Genomic DNA, 20,989 nt, shown 5'->3' on the forward strand with positions numbered 1-20,989 from the left:
CTATGGCGCCCTCCCGATTACCCATGGGGTCAAGGTCTACAATATCTACGCTGTCCTGTTCGTTTTGAGAGAATTGTAGATCTGGTGTAGTTTCCAAATCCTCACAGGAGTTAGACCCTAAAGAAAGTTGGGTAGCGGATAAATCAACGCTATTTGGGACTGTGTGAATTAGTACATTCGTATTGTCCACCTGCTTCAGCAGGGGGGCAATAGGACCCTTTTGGGGAGTTTGTGCAGACGCCAGAGGCCCCATGGACGACCTTCTTGCGACCTCCAATTCATGGGATACCCTTCGTTGTAATATCTGTATGCTGTTGTCAATGACCTCATGAGTCTTAGTAATAAATAGGTCTAGTGGGCCGGTGATGTCAGTTAGGCTGGAGGTTTTTTTACTTCTAGTCCGTTTATTCATTATGAAATAGAATCGAGTGCTACAAAGCTTCTAGTGTATATGTAGTTAATACAATAGGGATAATCCCGGTAAATCACAGGCAAAAATGGAATGTAGCTGTAAATGAAAATACCGTGGCCCAGTCCAGTCCTGCACAGTCTAACGGGCTGAAACGGGCCCGCCCTTGGCCCGGGCTTCGCCTCGCGCTTCTCCTCGCGCGCGTCCCGCGTTGCGTGTAATACGCCCCAATTTATAGGGAAGTTATTGCACGGGGGCGTTACCGCCGGGGGAAGAGGCACCAGGTGTAGGAAGCAAAGGCTTCTGGGCCTCGCAGTCCCCCGGTGCAGGCAGCCAATGGGGATTGGGTCAAGCGCTTGCTGGGAGCTAACAGCCTCCGTCGAGCACGGGAGAGCTCCCACCAGCAGCGCGACCTCGAGGCTATCAGGATGCAGGCGGTGAGTTAGCACGGAAAGCGCTCCTCGCTTCTAGTGCAGTACAAGATCCCTCGCAGGCAGCAATAAGTTAGTGAGTGGCACCTGCGGAGCGGGTGTCACGAAAAGTTATTGGCGGCAGGTAGGGGGCGTTACCGCCGGGGGAAGAGGCACCAGGTGTAGGAAGCAAAAGCTTCTGGGCCTCGCAGTCCCCCGGTGCAGGCAGCCAATGGGGATTGGGTCAAGCGCTTGCTGGGAGCTAACAGCCTCCGTCGAGCACGGGAGAGCTCCCACAAGCAGCGCGACCTCGAGGCTATCAGGATGCAGGCGGTGAGTTAGCACGGAAAGCGCTCCTCGCTTCTAGTGCAGTACAAGATCCCTCGCAGGCAGCAATAAGTTAGTGAGTGGCACCCGCGGAGCGGGTGTCACGAAAAGTTATTGGCGGCAGGTAGGGGGCGTTACCGCCGGGGGAAGAGGCACCAGGTGTAGGAAGCAAAGGCTTCTGGGCCTCGCAGTCCCCCGGTGCAGGCAGCCAATGGGGATTGGGTCAAGCGCTTGCTGGGAGCTAACAGCCTCCGTCGAGCACGGGAGAGCTCCCACCAGCAGCGCGACCTCGAGGCTATCAGGATGCAGGCGGTGAGTTAGCACGGAAAGCGCTCCTCGCTTCTAGTGCAGTACAAGATCCCTCGCAGGCAGCAATAAGTTAGTGAGTCTGGAATATTAGAATTTGGGTTTATAATATAATGTAATGTTTTAAGTTGAAACAATGTGTTGTAATAAGTGGAACAGTGAGCCATGGTGCGATGGTGGTGTGCTATGCGGTGAGCTTTATTACAGAATAATGCCTTATTGCCTAAGTTTAATGATCCCAGACATGTCATAGATGGGTGTGCTTGGATATGTGCTGAACACAGGTGATAAGTGAGCAAGCCTCTAAGTTTAATGTAGTGATGGGTGTTCTGTGATGAATTAGTGGTGTAAACTGGAGTTGGATGGAGTGATGTGGTGTGGTGTGCTACAGTGTAGTGTAATGTGTCCTGTTGATCTTACATACGGGGTGATATGGTGTTGATTTAAGATGTAATATGTGGAGTGGCAAAAAGTGATGCATTGACGAAATGTTAATTACATAGCTGAAATTCACGAGTTTTGTGTATTTCATTTTACACAAAATCCTCATAATTTTTTACTCCACAGTTGTGTTCTGCTTTTTAAGTAAGCATGCCACGCATGTAACAAAGAATTGTGAAACACAAAGCATAACAAATATATCTGTACTACAGGTCTGTCTCTCAATCAGAGGAACAGTCCAATTTAAAGTAACATTCACACAGTCAATGCCAAAATGATCTTCAGTAATGTGAACATGGCTGAGAATAGCTTATACAGAAACCGTCTCTCACATTTATCGCTTGACCTATATATCAAGCAATCAACCAATGAGCTATCAGAGGACCTTTTTATCATGTCACTGAGAGCCTTCGAGGACCACAGTATTCGGAAATACAAACAGCTCTTTTTCCTTTGCTTTCCTTGTTTCTGTACCTTCTTATTCATGCAGAATGCTTACATCCATCTGAAATTAACAAGCATTTGGTTTGCGTCCAGTTACCTGCTTTGGGCGGTGTTTTGGGAGGCGGTTTCTTCTTCACTGTTGCTTCATCTGTAGAAGAAAAAACAAGTGATTAAATTCCACAATTTCACAATGCTTCATTTGAGAAGTGAACACATGCAAATATATTTGTATCTGCACGCATGGGTAACTAATGTTTTATAGGCAGGCATTTTACACGTACAATTTAACACATGGTGCGGTTTCCGCAAAACAATTGTACAGATTAAGAAGCTATCATCAAAGGGAGCCCCATCGCCTGGATACCCTCCTGGGTGACACGCAGCGCTCTACAAATCCACCTTACATTATATTACTGCTAGATGTGCAATAGGTTTTCCCTCCCTTTGATCCACCGGTTTTAATAATATGCAAAGTGATCTCTCCTACTTCCTTAAATTACTGGATTTTGAGATTATTAATACATTCTATGATTAGGAGATGTGAGTATTACTTGTTAATGTCAAGTGCTAAAATATACCACATCCATCTTTTTGGCCCTCTATTAGAAATGGATTTATGGGCAATTGTGCCATAGCCCTTCTCGGCCTATCTTTGCCATTCTACAGCTCTTGCTACAAAACTCTCTTCTCAAAATTGACATTGATACTGAAAAAATACTGCCTTAAACTGGTTATTCTCTTTTTGAAGAGTAATACATCCTTTGGGTTAACATGATCTATTACACATATGGACCATCACCCTTTCATAGGTTTTTCTGTTCAAGAAATCAAAAATTTACTTTATTTACTATACATCTAATTTATAGAGACAGTCTGTGATAGCAACCTCGTAATTAGGGTTCATTTCCGCTTACATATGAAAAGGCATTATTTGATGTGTTAATAATATTGTACCTGCTTTTCTAATCTGCATGAACTTCTCCACACAATTAGTGCTTGTGAGCTAGGTTTATGAATGCTAAAGATCGTGTATATCCAACCAGAACGTAAAAAGTTAAATTAAGGTCAGACAAGAAGCATTTTGAACGCCATAAGAATTCTTAGTCTTCGCTACATCAAACACTGCTCAAAGGAACTAAGCCAAACTTGACATGAAACTAGAAATGTTGTCAAAGTAGACCCTATTTGTTGTTTGGTTTAAATCTTTTCACTAATTTTTGAGCATGCTTGACTCAGTGTGGGGCATCGCAGAAGGGTTATATACAGGTCCCCAAAAGTGAAAAGGAACAGTGCTTTCCAAGGGGGATTTTTCACTCTGCTTATAGATTTGGGAGTCTACTGAACTACCATTCTGTAATTATAACCTCTTTGATGCAGGATGCAGACTCAAATTTGCAGATCCCTAGGACCCAGCTGCTGATGAGAATTCACAGTGCCATTTTAGATATTCAGTCTCAAATCTACAGTGTCCAAACCCCTCAAGACTGTCAAAGTAAGATTAACAGAGTCACTCCTAGATTTGAGAAGCAACATTGTGACCCTACAACACGGGCCTCAATCAAAATTACTAAAATAGGCTCTCACATCGTCATCACTTTCTTACTAGCATGTTTAAAGGTATTCTTGCATTTATAGTCCACTCTGTAGACCACCAATGATTACTAGTTTCACAACCAATTCTCCTTCAGGAAATAACCTGTCCAAGTTACAATTGTCATGCCTAGACATTCGGAGTTTTCTATCAAATTGTACTATTGTTGGTACTGAGTTACACTGCTTAGGCTGTGTGGTACTGATAATTTATGGCTTGCAGGAAACAACTGGACTGTCAACTTGTTTTTGCCACTTGATACACGGGGCTGCGACAGATATCTTGTACCATAAACCTTTTAAACATCTCAACAATAGCTCCCGAGTCAAATAATACTGAGCAAATGTATTCAGATTAGAATAAGTGGCCTCTCTACATATCTTTTGCCAAAGCGCTCATCCTGTGAAAGCAACTGTGGCAGCTCAACCCATGGTAAAATGTACATTAAATCCATCAGACAGAGTTGTTATTATTCTTATAGTATTATATAGATTTGCTGAGCGCAAGGTTACCCAGGAAGAGTTTCCCAGTGCTGCGCTACAATACGGAACCCAAGTTCACATCACACCAAAGATTGAAACCGCCCCGTTTTCAGCTTCTTACGGAAGAGCGATAAAGAATGGCAGGCTCTCAGATCAGTGGGTAAGGAATTCAATTGCGTTGGGACTAAAAAGAAGGCATGGACTCATTGTCAAGATTTTCTAATTCGAGGAATTATAGCAAAAAGTACAAGTTACTAGATCGCAAAGCACAGTTGAGTATGTATGGTGACTTCAGAGATCTAAGATAGATGGGGCCTGAGTTGGAAAGACATTTATGAACATAGCAAAGTGCCCTAAATTTAACACAACATTCAATTGGAAGCCAACGAAGTTCACAAAGCATACTAGTGGTGGAGTAGAATTGGGGGGGGGGATGGGGATGTAGTAGACGTGGAGTTGTCTAAGCATTCTTTTCTTGGCTCCCAGATAGAGAATATTTCCTTTAGCCAGCCTGGAAATAACCAAAGCCTGGATAACGGTTCTGTTTGCAGAATTAGAGCCATCCCATGACTTTAAGCCATCATAGAATGCCAAAACACGTGGCAGCCACCTTGGTGCTTCGATAACTCATGGATAAGCTTTCAAGAGGCCACACCCCCAGATTCTTGACTACGGGGACAGGGGTATGAACTGTACACATAGCCACAGGCTCCAAAGGTGGGGATGGTTGCCCACCAATAACGCCTCAGTCTTATCTCCGTTTAGCTGGAGGGAGTTGGTATGCATCCAGGATGACACTTGTGCGAGGCAGCTGGTCAAAGCCTTTCTGCTGAGGTTCTCCTGAGATGACAGGAAGACAAGGATCTGGGTGTCATCGGCACATGAAAGAAGAGTAAGACCATAGTTTTCTACAATATCTGCAAGTGGTCTTATGAACAAGTTAAACAGGGTTGGACTGAGAGGGGATCCAGTAGGCAAAGGGTATGGCTCAGAGAGATGCTGATGTGAGTCGTATTGAAAAACCCTATCTTGCAAGAAAGAGACCAACCATGACAAAGCCATATCTTGTACACTCAAGGCCTCTAGTCTTTCAAGTAAAGTGTTTTGGTTGATCATGTAAAAAGCAGTACCGACGTCCAAAAGAACCAGTGCTGCAGTGCCATCATTATCAAGCTGCTGCCTGAGATAATCCGTCATGGCGAGAAGGGCTGACTCCATGCTATGGCCTGCTCTTAAGCTTGATTGGGAGTAATGGAGCAAGCCAGTAAGATCTGTGTACCTCGTGAGCTGTTTGTTCACATGATTTTCCAGAACATTGGATAGGATGGGCAAGAGAGATATTGGTCTATCATTTTACCAGGTAAAAGGGTCAACATTGGACTTTTTTAGTAAAGGCATCACCATAGTATATTTCCAAGCCTTTGGAGCTGTGCCTTCCAAAAGTGAAGCACTTCTCTTAAATGGCAAATTGGGTGAGCAAGTCCATAGATTTGTATTCAAGTTTACCTAACACCGAGGAAGGACATGGGTGGAGCGGTGAAACTGACTTAGTAGTGGTAAGGAGAGATAAAAAAGTTGGAGGATCCATGAGCTAAAATGTGGGTCGGGCTCAGCAAGGAACTCAAGTTGAACATAGGGTTCCAGTGTGAGGGAAAATGAGGCCTGAATACCTGCTACTTTCTTTGAAATTAAATTAGATAACTCCTCACACTGATGTTGTGAGAGAGGGCTGCCATATTTCAAGCCTAGTATTAGAGCAGTCCATTAAAATGACAGCTTCACAATGAGGATCTGGAAAGCTGACCACATCGAGAGCTACAAAGAGAACTGCTCTACCACTTCCTTTCGATACCAAAGGAGATGATGGATGGAGCGTTTGAGCAAATCAAACACTAACCCCCAGTCAACTGATCTGGGTTTAATCCATCATCATTCTTCAGCTCACTCCACCACCCCAGTTCAGACATGGCCATATGCAAATCAGTCTGACCCTGTGCCTCATGGGAACAGTCCAGCCTGAAGTGCCAAGCCATGTCTTCCCTGGACTGGAAACAAGCATCCTGGGACTGGTTTCGGGTTCATAACACTCATCAGCCAGGCTATCTTGAATCCAGTGGCAGAGTGAGCAAGGGACCCACGTCTGGACATACCCTGCCAACTTAGGGCAAACAAAGCGATACCAAAGGGGATGATGGACGGAGTGTTTGAGCAAATCAAACACTCACCCTCAGTCAACTGATCTGGGTCAACGCTACAAAACCAGGCCACACCCATACCCCAACACTACAAAGGCCCAGATAAGGAGGGCCAATGGACAGTGATAAAAGCATTAAATAAAAACGATGTTAAATCAAGATCACCCTGGAGATCAGGTGCTACATCAACTATAACAAAAGCTAGTCAACATGAACAACTAGCAGAAACTGGAGCTCACATTCACATCCACTCCACAATACAGCCATCAAGCAGCAGAAATGACCAACCCATATTTCCCATCACTCTGTCCCCCAACATAATCTGCAGAGACCATCAACAATGCTATATTTGGTATGCATGCAAGGTCATTAAATGGAGTTGAAGATTTGTCTTCCCACCTTCTCCCTCTCAAACCAAGACTCTTTTCAAGATACTGGAGTACTAAACATGGCGATATCACTTTACCACAAAATTCCACTTTCTCCAAAATTGAAAACAACAAAACACAGCAACTCGAGAGCCAAACGACCACACACAGGTGACACAATAGTGATAAAAAACTCTAAACAATAATTAGAGTGGATACACTGACTCCTACAAGGTACTGTAGCTGAGGAAGGTAGATAGGGTTTCCTTAAAATGTCAATTGAAAACTCCACCTTTAATTAGGGTTAGTTTACGTCCTGAACCCATCCAAATGTACCTTCCTCTCGAAAACAGGTAGACTTCTTATCGAAATCAGCAGCACCTGCTCAGTGACAAGTGGTGACAGGAATCTAGTCATGGAGCCCATATTAGATAAATCAAACAGTCAGGATGAGGCAAACAACACGGACAGGGCTATACTCAAAGATATTATACAAGGTAATGACAGTATTGACATACAGAGATTAAAAAAACACCACTGAAAAAGAATTTAACATCCTATAATGTGGATAGACAACTTGTTTGTTGACCTGTTCACTCTTACTGAATACGGACAAAACAAAGGAGGAGCACAGTTCAGTTTACAAAATTTCGAATCGTGGAGAGTTGCAGTCCCATCTAACTCATCAATATTAATGAGGAAGGTTGCAACTCAGTAAGATTGGATGCCATCACAGTAATGGTAGACTGCTGGCATCAGCAGATCATCATTTCTGTGATCGCATTTAAATAAAGTAAAGATTTCCTTTGTAGGACATGCGGCTGCGTTTAAAAAGCAAACTTATTTTCAGATGATTTCAGAGCTGGCCATGTTTTCTTTTTACATTCACAAAGAGGAGAAGGTAACAAGGGGACCCATTCCCTTTTGTGAATGGGTCAACAGCCTAACCCAGGAGTCTGTAACTTTTCAGTGCTCTGCGACTGGATTATGGTCACAAAACATTGATACATACCATAAAGAATCACAAATTAGAGGTAACACCCCAAAAGTGCTCCTTCCAAATAGCAATTCAATTTGGCTTTTAAACCTATTTTGTGATTGCAAAATGGATTTAGTGCTTTTTAAAAAGACACTCTGCGGTTGCAAACTCTGCGATATTCCTTTTTACATCAGGCCTTCAGATGCATCCGTCTCTCTTCAGCCAACTGGTTAAGGTGGAATTAACTGTCTGACTTGGTCAAGAACGATTACTTCACCCTCCTTATTATCTTGTATCTTTAGAAAACCAAGGAAAATGCAACTCTAAAGAAAGATCTTGTAGCTCCCTCCTCACTGTAGCTGAAGCCACAGATAACTGAATCATGGTCTTGAGTGTTGGGTATTTAAGCTCACAGTTATGAAGTCCATTAAAGGGGGAAGCCATCTGAGCCAGTTGGAGATTCAAATACTATTGTATCAGAACAGCTGGAGCTTATTCAAAAGACCCTTCAAGTACTGGGAGACAACTAGCAACCCAAAGAATGATGGTAAATTCGGCCTAATCATAGACATGAGAATCTATTACATAAACCAGTCTGAAATCAGTTGCAGTGCAAAATCCAGTAGCAAAATCAACGATTCTGGAAGCGGTTACAAATAACATTGACGGGATAAACAACAGAGTCCCAACAGTACAAAAAGTCACCCGCTTTCTCTTTCAGATGTACATTCAGACAAGCAAATGTTTTTTTCCTACCCAATGCACATTACCACAGCAATGTACCATCAGGTCGATAAATATACAAATAATGCATCAAATATGATTTAAGAATATGAAACGTACCTCAATGTAATTAAATGTTTATTCTTACAGTTTCCAAAAATCAAATTCACTGGTGTCAACTTACCATGCATAAAGAGAATGGACCACTAAAGACAGCACACTCATTGGCAAATATTACACATGAACAAAATTACACATATGCTGAATGAATACATACAAGCGCTGACAGTCGTCATATTGTACAGTGGATAGTTACTCATTCACTACTATTCGCGTATTACACATTTTTCAATTAACCTTACACTTGCATTGGATGCAGACTATTTCACTGAAACAATGTCAATCAATCCATAAAAATAAGCAGTACATTTGCACTTGCAGTGGCACTCCTACAAAATGGGTGCAGAGTTAGTACTTTTTGCATTCTACAGACATTTGGAAGTAGTATGCTTTGAAAACTATGTCAGTGTTATGCATTCACCAAAAACTGACAGCTATAAATTGAGGAACTCAATTTGAATCTGAATCGAAATTCAGAAAGTTTCCCTGAGATTTCAAGGATTACGACTGTAAAGCTGTGGCAGTGACAGCTTTCTACACCACCACGAAAATGGTGTTCCCAGCTTGTTCTTTGCCAGATTTACTGCCACATATTACCCCGTGCTGGGTTGTGTGTGAGTAAAGGTTTTTGTGAATAAACTTTCTCATAAATGTTTTTGCAAATGTAAAACCACATTTCACACTCGTACTTCATGTCCGTGTAAGTGGATTTTAGATGCAAAATATTTTATCAGTCCTACGGTTTTCAGCTTATTTTTTAACAGGAATTTGTCTTTCCACTCTCATACCAATATTCCGTGGGTCTGCAACACAAGTCTTAGATATAAACACCATTACAGACATTATTTTATATGCCATTAAAATTTACCAAGCTTAATTTATAAATATAGTTTGTTTACTTTGTATGTTTTCTTTTTTTTACCGCTAAAGTATCTCAGATTCTCTGGCCTGGCTTACTTTTAATTAGCTACCAGATTAGCATTCAACAGATTGCATGAGGGAAATTTAAATGTGGCCACATCTTGATGGACCAGGACTCAGAGAAAAGTAAAGCACCCCTCAGTTCACAACGTGTGTCACGATGACACGCCATTCAGTCACACGCTTGGGTAGAAGGCCTCACTCTCTCTCAAGAGCTCTTGTGTAGAGCTTTCAGTTGCTTCACAGTTGGGTTAGTTTGATATATATTCAAGGCACGCTTTTATAAATGCACTACAGACACAGACTTCTTCTAAATCAGGTTGTTCTTTTCCTCAAAAAATATGATCTCTGGTGAAGCCTCAAGTCTCGACAAGGGTATGTAGCTTCACGTGTTGTTTGTAAAGGCTCATCGGATATTGACTATGTGTGAAATAATGTCGCTAACTCCATTTTTATGTAGCAAAATAAGCCCACAAGCACTGGCTACAGCAACCTCCTTAAACACAGTTCAGTGAATTGTTGCAGTGGGATCTTTGGAGACATGACCAAGAACTGAGTCTACTGACCGTGCATGAGAACTCTGAAGGAATGGGCGGCACTGAAATAACATGTACAGTGCAGATCATTAAAAGTCAAAGCTGATTCTCCATAAATAACTCATCCAGTGTGCGCCAGAGGCAGTGCTTAATTCGTGCCTGGTGGTGGCATCAGAACTAATTTTTGAGGAACAGTACTTATTTTTTCCAGAGCAAGACAGGGAAAAAGGAGAAAAGAGGAAGACAAAGAAAGAAAAACAATGAGCGTGAGAGAGCTGTGGTGAAAAAGTAGAAAGAACAAGCATTTACAATGAAATAGGTCTCGCATTAATTAAGTTTGAGTTATTGGCATTGCTAAATATTGCAACACCAATTGCAACAAAAGTCTATAAATTGTAGGCCAAAAAAAGTGTATTTATTTTTGTAGCGATGGTGGCATGCTGCGCTTTAGATGAATATGTTTAAAAGTACAGTGCGCCATACTGTGATTGCTACAATAGTTAATTGTGGATGCGTTAACAATTGATGTGTGCACTGATGGCTGGTGGTGTGTGTGCCTGTAGAAATTGTGCACTGATGGATGGTGGTGTGTGTGCCTGGTGGAGGTGTGCACTGCCGGCTGGGGGTGTGTGTGCCTGGTGGAAGCATGCACTGACGGCTGGTGGTGTTTTTGCCTGGTGAAAGTGTGCACTGACCGCTGTTGGTGTGTGCCTGGTGAAAGCGTGCACTGACGGCTGGTGGTGTGTGTGTGTCCGGTGAAAGCGTGCACTGATGGCTGGTGGTGTGTGCCTGGTGGAAGCGTGAACTGACAGCTGGTGGTGTGTGCCTGGTGGAAGCGTGAACTGACAGCTGGTGGTGTGTGCCTGGTGGAAGCGTGAACTGATGTCTGGTGGTGTTTGTGCCCGGTGAAAGCGTGCACTGATGACTGATGTGTTTGTGCTGGTGAAAGTGTGCACGGACGGTGTGGCTGTGTGTGTGGTTGTGTGTGTGTGTGGTTGTGTGTGTGTGGTTGTGTGTGTGGTTGTGTGTGTGTGTGGTTGTGTGTGGTTGTGTGTGTGGTTGTGTGTGTGTGTGGTTGTGTGTGTGTGTGGTTGTGTGTGTGTGTGGTTGTGTGTGTGTGGTTGTGTGTGTGGTTGTGTGTGTGTGTGGTTGTGTGTGTGTGTGGTTGTGTGTGTGTGGTTGTGTGTGTGGTTGTGTGTGTGTGTGGTTGTGTGTGTGTTGTGGTTGTGTGTGTGGCTGTGTGTGTGGCTGTGTGTGTGGTTCTGGTTGTGTATGTGTGTTTGTGTGTGTTTGGTGTTGTGTGTGTGGTTGTGTGTGTGTGGTTGTGTGTGTGGTTGTGGTTTTGTGTGTAGTTGTGTGTTTGGGTGTGTGTGGATGTGTGTGTGGGTGTGTGTGTGTGGTTGTGTGATTGTGTGTGTGTGGTTGTGTGTGTGTGGTTGTGTGTGTGTGTAGTAGTGTGTGTGTGTGTGGTTGTGTGTGTGTGTGTAGTTGTGTGTGTGTGTGTGTGTAGTTGTGTGTGTGTGTAGTTGTGTGTGTAGTTGTGTGTGTGTGTTGTTGTGGTTGTGTGGGTGTAGTTGGGTTTGGTTGTGTGTTTGTGTGCATTTGGTGTTGTGTGCGTGGTTGTGTGTGTGGTTGTGGTTGTGTGGGTGTGGTTGTGTGGGTGTGGTTGTGTAGGTGTGGTTGTGGTTTTGTGTGTAGTTGGTTGTGTGTGTGGTTGTGTGTGTGTGGTTGTGTGTGTGTGTGTGGTTGTGTGTGTGTGTGGTTGTGTGTGTGTGGCTGTAAGTGTGGGTGCGTGTGGTTGTATGTGTGGTTGTGTGTGTGGGTGTGTGTGATGTGTGGTTTTGTGGGTGCTTTTGTGTGTGTGTGGTTGTGTGTGGTTGGTTGGGTGTGTGGTTGTGTGTGTGTGGTTGTGTGTGTGTGGTTGTGTGTGTTGACATGGCCGCAGTATATTTTTTCTTTTTACCAGTCAGAGATGGATTATTAAAAGTTGGGCTAAATCTTTTTGTCATATGGTGCCTATGAACTTTAAAAAAATTAAAAAGGAAGGTAGTGTATTGGGGTGGGGAGCAGGTGAGGGACGAGGCAACACGGTGGGAGGAAGAGCGGGTGAGGAGGATGGTGGGGTAGGGAGAGAAGGAGAAGCAAGAAACAACAGTGTGGAAGCACAAGAACAACAGAGTGGATGTCCTTTCGTGAAAGCACACTGACAACGGAGAATTGAGCAGACAGGTATGGAAGTACACAGACAACATAGGTAGGTGAGTCTTAAATCACCTGTAAAACTGAGGGTTGGCAGGGAAGGGGAAGCAAACAAGTATGGTCCATTCTCCAGAAGAGGGACAAACGCCAGAAGAGGAAAGAAAGCCCATTGATCTGGTGTGTGTGCCTGGTGAAAGCGTGCACTGACGGCTGGTGGTGTGTGTGTGTGTCTGGTGAAAGCGTGCACTGACATCTGGTGGTGTGTGCCTGGTGGAAGCGTGAACTGACGGATGGTGGTGTGTGCCTTGTGGAAGCGTGAACTGATGGCTGGTGGTGTTTGTGCCCGGTGAGAGCGTGCACTGATGACTGACGGTGTCTGTGCTGGTATAAGTGTGCACGGACGGTGTGTGGCTGTGTGTGTGGTTGTGTGTGTGTGGTTGTGTGCATGGTTGTGTGTGTGGTTGTGGTTTTGTGTGTAGTTGTGTGTGTGGTTGCGGTTGTGTGTGTGGTTTTGTGTGTATGCTGTTGTGTGTGTGCGGTTGTGTGTGGTTGTGTGTATGTGGTTGTGTGGTTGTGTGTGTGTGGTTGTGTGTGTGGTTGTGTGTGTGTGTGGTTGTGTGGGAGTGGTTGTGTATGTGTGTTTGTGTGTGTTTGGTGTTGTGTGTTTGTGTGTGTTTGGTGTTGTGTGTGTGTGTGGTTGTGTGTGTGGTTGTGGTTTGTTGTGTAGTTGTGTGTGTGGGTGTGTGTGTGTGGGTGTGTGTGTGTGTGTGTTTGTGTGGTTGTGTGTGTGTGGTTGTGTGTGTGTGGTTGTGTGTGTGTGGTTGTGTGTGTGTGGTAGTGTGTGGTAGTTGTGTGTGTAGTTGTGTGTGTAGTTGTGTGTGTAGTTGTGTGTGTAGTTGTGTGTGTAGTTGTGTGTGTGTGTAGTTGTGTGTGTGTTGTGGTTGTGTGTGTGTGTTGTGGTTGTGTGTGTGGTTGTGTGGCTGTGGTTGTGTGGGTGTAGTTGGGTGTGGTTGTCTGTTTGTGTGTGTTTGGTGTTGTGTGTGTGGCTGTGTGGGTGTGGTTGTGTGGGTGTGGTTTTGTGTGTAGTTGGTTGTGTGTGTGGTTGTGTGTGGTTGTGTGCGTGGTTGTGTGTGTGGTTGTGTGTGTGTGGCTGTAATTGTGGATGGGTGTGGTTGTATGTGTGGTTGTGTGTGTGTGTGTGTGTGGGTGTGTGTGATGTGTGGGTGTGTGTGTGCTTTTGTGTGTGTGTGGTTGTGTGTGGTTGGTTGGGTGTGTGGTTGTGTGTGTGTGGTTGTGTGTGTTGACATGGCCGCAGTATCTTTTTTCTTTTTACCAGTCTGAGATGGATTATTAAAAGTTGGGCAAAATCTTTTTGTCATATGGCGCTAATGAACTTTAAAAAATGAAGGTAGTGTATTGGGGGTGGGGAGCAGGTGAGGGACGAGGCAACACGGTGGGAGGAAGAGCGGGTGAAGAGGATGGTGGGGTAGGGAGAGAAGGAGAAGCAGGAAACAACAGTGTGGAAGCACAAGAACAACAGAGTGGATGTGCTGTCGTGAAAGCACACTCACAACGGAGAATTGAGCAGACAGGTATGGAAGTACACAGACAACATAGGTAGGTGAGTGTTAAATCACCTGTAAAACTGAGGGTCAGCAGGGATGGGGAAGCAAACAAGTATGGTCCATTCTCCAGAAGAGGGACAAACGCCAGAAGATGAAAGAAAGCCCATGGATCTGATGAATAAGAAGCAAGCAAAATAATGACAGTAAAGAAAAACAGTGGTAAGCACTGGACAGACTTTTAACTCACTGTAAGTGAACAGTATGTGTCACAACAGGCAGTGCATGTGCTTAGGCAAGACCTAAAAATCAGTTACAATGCAAAAATAGCACTACAAGGAGTAGTAAAGTCCTGCTCCATAAATATGCAGAAGGTATGATTCATTTTGCAACTAATTGTGAATGCTTAGAATGCAGGGATTGACTGACTAGGATTAGCGGACTTCTTCCAATGGACTCACATTCACAGAGTACCTACTTTTTATTACATTTAAATAAAAAATAACAAATTGGCTGCTTTTATGGCATTGTGATCAGTGTGCAGAGGTCTCCTGTGCGACTGGGTGCTCTCACCAGTGCCCTACCTGTGGTTGGCTTGGTGGAAGGTGTCCAAAATGGACAGTTGCCACTTTGTGAACCGATAACACCTGCTTTGACAGGTTGGTAACCTGTTCAAAAGCATCGATATATGCACTGCAAATCTGAAGGTGAAGGGAGCCCCAGTTTACATCTTCTTCACCTTCTGATACGTAGTCACAATAAGTCGCACAGTGCACGGTGTGAATCACAAAGATATTTCGAACTTACGAAGTACCTTTTGCACATTGCAACCTGCTATTTTGCAGTTGCAAGGTCTGTGAATTTGCAGTCGTAGGCTGTAAAACAGTTTCATATATAAGGTCCTTGTTTGGGTTACATATGCGGCTAAAATATTAATTCTGTGGCGTAATGTGCTCTACAAAACCACTGTAACATAATGTATCTTAATAAAACTGAGCTGTTTTTAATTTAAGAAATTTGACTTTTACTGCTAAGCGACTGCCAGAAAAATATAGAGGACAATCGCCTTGTATTACAGTGTTTAAGTGTCTGAAAATGCACCCATTGGCCAGACAGGCAAAGTAATTACACATCTTTAATGGATTATTTTGTCTCTGGTTCGTGATAATTCACATGCCTCTGGCTAGTTCGTGCCTGCATTCACTAGTAACGTTACGAAGCTGAGAGGCTGAAAAATTGTAAAGTGCCTTTCAGTCGACAGCAGAATGTAAACGTTTCATGCATTCCAGAGCACACTAAAACATGCTTTCTTTTGCGTAGTATGCAATGGATGTGTGGCATTCCACGATATAAACAGCCAACAAATGGCACATGCAGTCTGAATGTGCACACTGAGCCAGTACTGGCAACGCTCTCCTCACGAGCGCGCACGTTTTGTGACAAGGTTTCATGATGCAGCACTCTACAGATGACCTTTCCTCGACAAAAGATCAGAAGCGTTACAGACATATACGTATAAGAAATTATCTTGCATGTAAATGCATGTTTCTGGGTTAGTAGTTATTTTCTTACATTTTTTTTGCACTTTGGTTGCTAATTTATTTATTTACTTAAGTGAATGTACAGTGCTAAATGAGATGAAAAATACTTCTAAACACAGTTAGAATCACAAAATTAACTAACTTCTTACGCTTGTGAAAAGAGGGAAGGAGGTTTTAGATATTCTTTAAACAATGGGTGCTGCATCCCACTGTTGATGTTAATTCGCTGTCTGGTGGCTGGCGGGCGCTCGCTATTGCCCAAAAAATACCACGCTCGAGAGTGGTGCGCGCGCGCCACTGCGAGCATATGTTTTCAATTATCGCGCCCGTGTCTGGGCACGATAATTGAAAACATATGGGCTTTGGTGCGCGTAACAGACACCAATAGGCCATGGGCAGAGCTACGCGACCGCCTATGGCCTACTGTGCATTCTGTTAACAAACAACATGCACGCAAAGCCCAATCAAAATGGATCATAGGAAATGAACACGCACAAGCGTGAGGAATTTCCAGGTCCATTTTGAAAACCCGGTCAAAAGGACTCTCGCTGCGCGAACACTGCTGCGCAGTGTCTCCCGCTAGGCGCGAGACCTAAAAACAATGAGCATGAGAGAGCAGTGGTGAAAAAGTACATGCAAGAGTGAGGTAAGGAGACAGGAAGTAATGGGCGATTGGAAACGTGGTGTTAGGACAGAAAAGCCTCTTACATAGTGACAGATGTGCACCCCTGCGTGCCCCAACTATGCTGATGTCTGGATCCCCAATGCTGACTTTTGTTGTCATGGGCGAACATGGATCACACCATGACATAGGCTTGTCTTACGAATTGATGTCTTGTTGGACAGGGTGGGGTACCCAAAGCACTAGTCTCGTAGTAGTGAAAGAATACTGCCTTTGCTAGGTGATTGCATCATAACATAGTTTTTAGTAGGAGTGAACAGTTCCTGTTTAACTGTGTCACTGGGGCAAGCCCGACAGGCTCACTCATGTAATGTTCTGCTGCGGTGTTCTTAACTCACCCTTGGCCTACATTGGTTTGGTGTGCAGTGCTGCACAGCGCATGTGTGATCTATATGTGCTGGATGTATGTGTGCTTGCGATTGGTACAATACATGAAGGGTGTAGCTGTACAGTGTGTGTGTATTGTATTATTTATTATCTTACCTTTACAAGTATACTACATTTACATTTACATTTACATTTGTATGTTATATGCATGTACTGGGTGTATGTATGTGTGCCTCTGAAATATACAATTTATGGAGGAACCTGGGGTCCATTTTGGGAGACTCAGGCCTGCATGGTGAAACATGGAGAGGAGACAGAGGAATCCCACCAGACAAATTGGTGTATTGCTGTATTCCTGTAAGCTGGGTGGGACACATACTGGCGAGGGTAGAGCCAGACCTCCCCATTATACTTTAAAGGGTGCTATTTGATTCAGAGAGAATACAAGGAAGGGCCTGGGCACATCTTAGGATGGAGATGTGGCTGATAAGAGAATCATGGTAACTAGGGCAGAGGCCTTGGGCTAAACCTTTTGATGCACATATCACTGTGGCTGACATCCAGGTTTGAACATCGAGTCACACCCATTGCCTGTGTAGTGGGCTATCAGATTTGGAGTCACTCCTGCTGTTTTCAGGAGAAAAAGAGAATAGATGAGTGGGCACTTAAAAATGAAGCAAACCCCCAACATAAACTTCAAGGACTCAGACCCTGGTGTCTGGATATGGAATGTAAGAAGGGAACTTGAGACCCCAAAAAATGTCAACTGTCAAGCAGCCAGTCGGACTGTGTAAGGAGAAGAAGCTCTGCAAGACTTCTGCCTGTGACCAGGACTGGGGGCCATGGCCTGCACGTCTCCAAGCTGGGCTAGGAGGCATCATCCAGAGAGTCCAAGACCACCTGCCATACAGCCTGGAGCACCAGTGCCTTCCCGCTTGCCAAGACAAGTGTGCCCACTGGGGAATGGGAGAGCGTTTGAGGGAGTGCGGTCCAGTGGGGAATCCAGGTCAGTGGATCCCCTTAGCTAGCTGTGAGGAGATGGCTGCTGCACCAACTGGGTGGTTGCCCCTGTGCAGTAAAAATCAGCAACCTTCTCATGCCAGAGGAGGACCGCTGTGAAGAAAGCCATGATTGTTGCTAAACCAAATGGGTCAACACCCGTGTGCCAGGTAGGACAGCAGTGAAGAGTACTGCTACAATGAGTGGGCCATAGCCTGTGTGAGGTGTTAAGTTGGTGTGCCAGTATGCCAGGTAGGTACACTGTGAAGAGAGCCAATGTGCCGACCGGGTCAGAGCCCGTGTGCAGTGGAGGGATGATGACCACATATGTCATGGGGTCCACCAGGTACAAAGCAAGATGTGTGGTCTTTTCGAGACTATCGGTGGAGGAGTGAGGCCACAGTGGTGACCCTAGCAGGCCTGAGCCATGGCTGAGGAGCAAAGAAGATCATTATCCCCCACTGCACTCCCCTACCACCTGCTGTACAGAAGAACAGAGGATTTACCCTATGTCGGGGAGCATGGAGAACCACCAGGTCACTGCTGCTGCAGGACAGCATGTGTGAAGCTCCAGGACTGCTGACCACAGCACACCTACTTTGCAGGGTGAGTACTTACCAGAGACTGCTGCTGCAGCTTCAGTGTTCAACGGGGGAGTGCGCTCACATACTCCACTTGCTCAGATCCTACTGGTGTGGGTAAGACTGGTTTCGGACCAGGTGACTCTTAGTCACCAGATAAGTGCTTCAAGAGTTAGATTGGGACTCTGAGACTTACACTGATAGTAGGGCTTAACCTGAATGGCACCTATAGTGAATGGGGAATTACCACTACAGCTAGTTTGAATGTAGAGAGACTCAGGGACCCGCCTATAAGCCCTGACCTCATAGCACATGTGGGTATTGCTTGTAAATGTCACATTTTACTTTGTGATGTATATAAATACCTTTTTCTTCTTCATAAAAACAAGTATTTAACTGAATAATTATGTATTGCTGCCGCTACTCATATTTTGAGTTGTGAGCCTGTGTTCTCCCCGTGTCTACCTCCAACTGCCCCAAACCACCTCTGAGAAGCCTTAGACTGCTCGACCCCTGCTACCACTGAAAGTCAAGTGCTGAAGGAGTACTTGGCCCAGTTACTCAAGATCCATTGTAGGTCCTGTCCTGGGATTTCAAAAGAAAAAGGCCTTAACCCCCACGGTTGGGCCTAGTAACTTCTGATTGTCCAGTGGCAATGTGAATGAGGCTCTGGTATGAGGTGGAATCAAGACGATTGTTGCTATGGTAATCATTTAATTAAGCCCTGTTGAAATGTGGAGTGGCGCATAGGGTGGCCACCTTAATCCATATAACCGGTTGTAACTAGGGGTGGGCGGAATGTGCGTAGTCGCGTTACGCACAGCTCTGCGAAACAGTAAAAAATCTCTGCGAGCACGCGCAGAGTTCCGCAAAGATGCGGAATTGCATGTTGCGTCAGTTCGCAATGCTTTTTCCCTGTTCGCGAATGTTGTTTGCGTGCTCGGGGAGTAATATCTTGCGAACAAGCATTTTGAAAGTGCGAACAAGCAAAAAATTCCGCGAAGCCGCAGAATTTTTGGCAATTCGGCGTTGTCCGCGTAACGAAAATTCCGCAAATTCCGCGAGCAGAACGGAATTTACCGCCCAGGCCTAGTTGTAATGTGACAACCTAAAGTTTGTACTCTTGATTTTCTTCCATTGACCTAATTGGACCAATAGACATGATATCAATAATTTCCAAATTAGAAGACTAGGACTGGAAACAGTCTGCCTTTTTGGCATAAGACGTGCGGCAGTAACTGCTTTTGCCTCAGTCCACTGTGGTAAATGTTCAATGACAGTCCCTGGAGCCCTTGGTTCTAGGAGAAAAGGGAGCATGCACTATTTTAAAAGTGGGGGGTCACACTCCGTTGTTACACTCACTGTCCTGGGATTTTGGTAGGGGGTACGCCAGGGATACTCTTAATGCAGCATTTAAATGCTGTGTTTCTACAAGTTCTTTGGAGTAACAGCAGTATCAGTACAATTCATACAAAAAGCAATACATGTCTGTATTAAATACTGATATTCAGTATTTTACATTTTTAATACAGCGGGCGCTGGGATTCTGGGAACAATCAAATTCTCTGTTTGAAACCCATATTAGATTCTGCTATTATGCAAAATGAAATTGATAAACCACAACTAATCTTATTAGCAGACACGATGGCTAAAGGAGTTATCGCTTGCTACTGAAATCTGTGGTTATCACTGAAACTGCCCTTGTTAGTCTTCTTATTAACTACATACGCGAACTTCGTTTTAGAATTGTGTAGTAATTGAGTCGTACTCAATTAAGGTTTTGAAGAAGCTTTATTCTCTGACAGGTGCTGCGCAGCAGCTCAGCATACAACGTTTTCAAAAAACAGTACTTTTTGAAAATACATTCAGAATACATTCTAAATGGAACACTAAACAGAACACCAACGAGAAGCATTCTAAAAAGACTAGAGCGAAACACTACATCATCCTCTCTTCTCCAAAAACAAAAGAAAGAACAAAAATGAGAAAATAAATTAAAACAAAAGAAAACATGTAATGTCGAAAGGAAACATTAGTGACAACTAGGAGAAAGAATAAACATTGCAAGTACAGGAAACATTAGCGGTACCTAGCAGGAACAGAACGGAGACGACTACTCCTTCGGGGTCCCATAAGGGAAGGAGAAGAAGGAGCAGACAAATTATTAGTACGCACAGAATCGGACAGCAATGAGGTTCTGCCCTTGGAAGAAGCATCGGAAGAACCACCACTATTCACAGTACCATCATAAACTTTGACTATTCTGGCAGTGTTCCACCAGTTCTTCATATTCACTCTCACAGCATTACCACAAACCTTATCAATGACCAAAGGTTCGGAGAATTTGACATTGCCCTTGGTGGTATGTACAGGCAACTTAACACGTATCTTGTCACCAACCACAAATTGTTTAGCAATGACCCTCTTTCTAGAATCAAAGTAAAGTTTTTGTTTGTACTGAGCATAAGAAACATTAGCTCTAACAACCTCATCCACATTCCCGAGTGAGTTTAATTTCACCCAACGTGACATCCACCCAGGACAAACTTTAGAACAAGGTTTCCTCCCACGTAACAATTCAAAAGGAGACACCTTGGTAGAGGAATGGGGTGTGGTATGATAGAACCACAACATCGATCTAACCGCATTTGGAACATGACAACGTTGAACTCTGTTCATGCGCTCGACCAAACCATTCGTTTGAGGGTGATAAAGGGCACTCCTCAAATGATTGATTCCACTCTGGCTTAAGAAAGAGTTAAACTCTTGACTGATAAATTGAACTCCATTATCGCTCACAATTGTGGAAGGAAACCCCTCACGTAAAAAAAGATCTTTTAAAAAGT

The 20,989-nt window shown here is 44.2% G+C and overlaps 1 protein-coding gene across 2 annotated transcripts in view; it reads right to left on the reverse strand.

The window, feature by feature from the left end:
• Positions 1 to 20,989, reverse strand: part of MYLK (myosin light chain kinase) — a 1,918,108-nt gene that overhangs the window by 355,473 nt on the left and 1,541,646 nt on the right. For both annotated transcript variants that reach the window (XM_078682035.1, XM_078682036.1), the window contains one exon: positions 2,435 to 2,485. In XM_078682035.1, the coding sequence (XP_078538161.1) occupies positions 2,435 to 2,485 (51 nt within the window). The remainder of the gene's footprint in view (positions 1 to 2,434; positions 2,486 to 20,989) is intronic.

Source organism: Lissotriton helveticus, chromosome 3_1 (genome assembly GCF_964261635.1).
Source record: "Lissotriton helveticus chromosome 3_1, aLisHel1.1, whole genome shotgun sequence".
Taxonomy (NCBI): Eukaryota; Metazoa; Chordata; class Amphibia; order Caudata; family Salamandridae; genus Lissotriton; species Lissotriton helveticus.